At 36.6% G+C, this 5,065-nt stretch overlaps 1 protein-coding gene across 1 annotated transcript; it reads right to left on the bottom strand.

The window, feature by feature from the left end:
* Positions 1-798: 798 nt before the first annotated feature.
* On the bottom strand, positions 799-2,984 carry LOC146473065 (uncharacterized). The gene is made up of 5 exons (XM_085118936.1): positions 2,880-2,984; positions 2,300-2,398; positions 1,999-2,172; positions 1,518-1,628; positions 799-1,053 (listed from the first exon to the last, which is right to left on the bottom strand). The coding sequence occupies exons 2-5, from the start codon at positions 2,396-2,398 to the stop codon at positions 946-948; spliced, it is 492 nt and encodes a 163-aa protein (XP_084975062.1). The 5' UTR covers positions 2,880-2,984; the 3' UTR covers positions 799-945.
* Between the last annotated feature and the right edge of the window lie 2,081 nt (positions 2,985-5,065).

The following is a 5,065-nucleotide window of genomic DNA, read 5'->3' as shown; positions in this document are numbered from 1 at the left end:
GAAAAAGTTTTCGCGTAACAGAAACAAGAAAGGGATTCGGAGACAAATTCGTAATTTTTCTTTCTGCCACGGGAGTATGTGGAACCTGGAAAAGTAAATTCTTCTCCAAGGAGAAATGAAACTGACCAGGGACTTTTTATATCGTCACCAGGGTCCAGGAAGGAAGCATTCCACCAAGGAGGGAAAAATAACCCGTGGCAGGTCTGTTTTCGCCCGGTCTGTTACATAGGGATGTTTAAAATTCTAACACGCATACGTCCCGAGCCTAGAATAAACCCTGCATTAATTATACTGGATTTTGGTTGACTTTGAAGTCTAACTGCACTGGTTAGATTTTTTTCAACGAAAAAGTACTTAGATACCGTTAGACAAACTTTGCAAAAAAGGGATAAAAGAGAAAATGATTCGGTTGTTTTTCCAACGTTTTATTGTTAATTTAACAACAACACGTATACAATGGTTTGCAGTCATTAAAACATCTGTAGCAGATTACAGTATAAACTGATCCTGATCAGCAACAAGTAATAATCTCAATACAAAAAGTTTTTCTCTCGCAGAGGGAAACTTAATAGGATAAATACCAACTAGTTGCTATTCATTTCTTTAAAATATCAAAAGCGTTACTGTACTTAGGAAAGTAAACTTGGAAATTGTAAAAAATAACGGAATCTAGAAATAAAAGACTAAAGTCCTTCCACAAAGGACATTGTAACATAAGGACTGGTGTGAAGTACAGGAATTCACGCTTTCTTAATTTTAAATAATGAAGAAGCTTCTAAGAGAATGTCGCGTGATAAATAATCTGTAGTAACAAATTTGCCTTAAAATATCAGTTAAGGTTATTTGAATAAGTTTTTCAGCATTTTTAAATAAATATAAATAATAAATAACAGAAATATTTAGTCTTGCTTCTTCCAGAGGGCAGTGCGATCGTTTTTTACCACATTAGATATTAGCAACACAGATGGACACCTGTCCGATGACGTCCTTAAGTGAGTCAAGAATGAGATAGTTGCGAAAAATCTTCACCACATCATCGGTAATAACAAGTTTCTGTAGATGTAATGAATTAACATTAATATGGTTGTTAAATATATAACTCACGTTATTTCTATAACAGTAGACATAGGTCCAAAACAAAGGAAAAGTGTTACGCAATAGTTTTCTCTTTCGATGCCACTCTGTTCAATCAGCAGCAGCAGAAACAACAATAACAACAGCAAGAATATAAAACATTCTGTTTTCTTCGACAACGCACTAACATTTTTTTTACTACTTCATTTAAATCTTAATGATTCAAACGCACCCAATCCACTTGCTACATTGCTGCAGGTCGACGTTCTTTTCCTTTTTAACAGATATAACTCACGTGTGATTTCATAATAAAGTAATTTTACATAAACAGATACTCAAAATCGACAAGTAGATATTCTTTTATTTCCCAGCATTATTGTTCTCTTGAATTTCTTTATCGTATTTTTGTGCATGAATGAGCTTTGTATTTCAAAATAACTTACCACTAAATTATTGTCGACAAGACCTTGAAGGTATCCACGACAGAATTGATCCAGATCAGCTTCAGACATTCCAGCCTGGACGGTGGGCACCGGAAAGTGATTTAACCTCATCTAAAATTTCATTCAAGAATGAAAAGATGTAATACATAGTTTGTTTTGCTGCTACATAAATGAAGTGGTATGTTAAGGATTGGTTGCTATAGTTTTAAAATCACTTTTCTTTGCATAAAAATGCATCTTGAATAAACAAGAGCGTTAGTGAAATTTTGGTTTAAGCACTTCTTGCAGCCTACAGTTGGTTTTTATCCAGCTTTCTAAAAGTATAAATGTTTTCCATTGGAATGTTGGGCTTGTAGCTATTCACAGTTGTGTTCAGCTTTAATCCTCCTCAAATTAAAGTAGCAGGAGTTCATGAACGTTTATTTGGTAATATTAAATATAATAATATAATAAGTATAATAAAGCCTTTCTGGTTTCTTACCATACGATATAGCACGACAGTTGAACCATTGACGTAAGAGCTTGTGCTCCTAAGCAGCTGAGCCAGCAGTCTGTGTTGAGTTCCTTGGGTTTCTTCATAAGAGAAGGCCATGTACAGCGGACTTCTGAATACAAACAGCTTCTTGTAGGCGATAGCGAGCTTGTCTTTCGATTTCTATCAAAAGAAACATGTTCAAATCACTCACTGTCTTACTGGCACTACAGCATTGCAAATTAGATTGACAACAGACGTTTATCTTAATTACCTTGTTGATGAAATTGAAATTTAAAGCGGTACATACCTGATTTGATAAACAATTTTGTGTGTTCGTATTCGGGAGCATCACAAGTGAATTGTGGATATAGTTTGTCGAGGTTATCAGACTATACAGGCCTGTCATCTGCAAAACATGTTGGCCAATAACGTTAGTCTTTATCAAATAAAGCACTAATAGAGGACTGAAATATAATGAAAATGACCATCATATCTAACTTGCCAAGTTACATCAATAGAGCCCCTTTTTAAAAAGTTGTTTAAAGGGAAGATATTTGTAGCTCAGCTAAATAAATCCGAAAAAAGGAACAAAACTAGAGCAGGACTAAGCTCCCGAAAACAGAAGAGTAGCCTTGTTGTGTCAAAGTGTTTGCTTTTTATCCCCAAAGGGATAAAAAAAAAATCCGATTCTGCATGATTCAATGAGGAAAATATGAAAATATTTAATTTCCTTGACAAATTCCTAAGAAATCGAATAATACCCGTGATGACTCGCTAGCTTTCGTCAATAAGTGGTGGTTCTTTTGTTTTGAGAGCCAATACCATTTCGTGATATTTGCGAACCCAGATTGTCAACGTTGCTATGAAAAAAACAAAACAATTCATACCTCTTGAGTGCCATTTTTGACCACTCGAGAAATCACATCCGCGAGGACTTGAATTTCAGTTGGTGATGGTTTTACGGGGGCGCTTAGAGCTATGGAGCATAATGTTGCAACAAATGTGACGGCGATGAGGACCTTGGTGACTTCCATTTCTTGACTTTCTTGTGTGAAGAAAAAATGTATCATTTATTATTTTAGTTTTGGTAAATGTGTCGGAATTGGCGCCTTAACTTCTATTCCATTTTCTGGTTATGTACTTGGGTAAAGTAAACGAGTGCCAAGTAAGCAGACGAGACTTTAACTAGGTTTGCTAAGCACAGTGAAAGGGAGTTGCGATTTTAATTTTTCATCTTTGGTATACAATTGGACATACCTCACTCAAAGACGTCGTCCGTAATACTCTATCAACCTTAAATCAACTTCTTCCATATAGCATGCGTCATCTTGGTTGTAATTTAGTTTTTAATAATAAAGTTATAGCTAAGGGTTATACTCCACGACGACAACATCATTTTTGGAACTTTTAAGGAAAAGTTTAAAACAACGTTGTATCAGAGCCAATGCTGTCTTCAGTTTTCTTAATATAATTACGAGAAACACTCAACAAAACCGTTGTTCAAGAAATGGCGTATCATAATCTGTGGAAATACGTCTAATATTAGTCAACAGGGCAAGCAATGGTTCGCACGCGCTTTTTAAAATGACACCACATGCCTCCATTCAGTTACCCCACAATGTGCAGGTCTTGTTCACTATTTCATTGTAAGATTTAGCGCTAGCTGCTGCTTACCTTTCTCTTCAGTTTCTTTGGCTGACTTTCTCTGTCTGAGTGAGTCTTAGTTTGTTTGGTTGCTGAGTCCATACTGCAGCGGCCTTATATACCAATCTGAGAGGAAGCTGTGTGTGTTAAGTTGAGCATCATTTTTTTCTTTAGGGATGCATCGTCAGTTTTATTCTCATGACGTGTTGTCCCTTTGCCTTACATTCTAAATCATGTTGTATTCTTGGAAGCTTCAACAAGTGTTCCTGCCGCGTCTGTTGACGTCTCACAAGGAACATGGATCGGGCTCATTTTTCGGGTAAATTGTTTAATGTCAAATTTTTCGTTAACGCTGGAATATTCCGCAATGCTGAGATTCTGGAAGTAACTCAGTTTGCTTGCTTTAGAAATGAGACGAAACGTAAATTCTTCCGTGAAAGTGCAAATATTACCTAGACTTCTAAGCCAGGATAACCTTTGCTAACAGCAAAGGAACATGGATCGGGCATATTTTTTGGGTAAATTGTTTAATGTCAAAATTCTTCCCTAACGTTGAATATTCCGAATGCTGAGATTCTGGAAGTAACTCAGTTTACTTGCTTTAACTGAAAATATGACGAAATATAAATTCTTCAGTGAAAGTTCAAATATTGCCAAGCCTTCAATAAGGGTAACCTTCGCTAACATTATCAACCAACTTCATAATCCTACTCAAGGTTACGACAAAGAGGTAAGCAGGAACTTAATTTCAATCGGATACGACTGACGCGGTTTGGTGTAGGAAACATTGAAGGCGGCTCTAGCAAACTGCGTCATAGGTAAACTCATTTTGTCACAGCAAACCGATTTCCTTGTTACGGACATCTCAGTGCTATTATTAGCCCATGTATGATGATAAGAAGAAATCTAAGAGAAAACGTACTTTCGTGGAGCGGGAATAAAGCATGCACGATTTCCTCGTCTACCCGAAGTCAATTAAAGTACAACGCTATGGATCTGACGCATATGCGACATTTAATTTAATTATGAAATGGTAAAATATCGCCGGCTTTATTTAAGATAACAGTGCGGTAAGCCCGCTTTACGGACACCCGCTTGTTACGGACAGTTCTGTTTGCCCAACTGAAAGCACATATATTCATTAGTCCGCTAAAGGTCGACACCAGTTAATACTGGGTTTTTAATACGGAAAACCAACACCTTTCTGTGACCCGAGTGACACGCTCTCATACAGAGGTAGTTTAGCTCAGTTTACGGACATTCGTTATCTACGCACTGAATTAATTGTCTAATACTCAGTCCGTCTGGATTAACCACAAATTGAAAATGTCAAAGCAAAGCCACAAACTATTCTCTGAATGATTACGTTGTCAGTCGTGTTTGAAGCACTGAGAGAACATGAACTAGTTTAGCGCAAGACCATTTTGAA

This window comes from Pavona decussata, unplaced genomic scaffold (assembly GCF_977016875.1).
Source record: "Pavona decussata unplaced genomic scaffold, jaPavDecu1.1 SCAFFOLD_95, whole genome shotgun sequence".
Taxonomy (NCBI): domain Eukaryota; kingdom Metazoa; phylum Cnidaria; class Anthozoa; order Scleractinia; family Agariciidae; genus Pavona; species Pavona decussata.
This window is presented reverse-complemented; position numbering and strand designations above follow the sequence as displayed.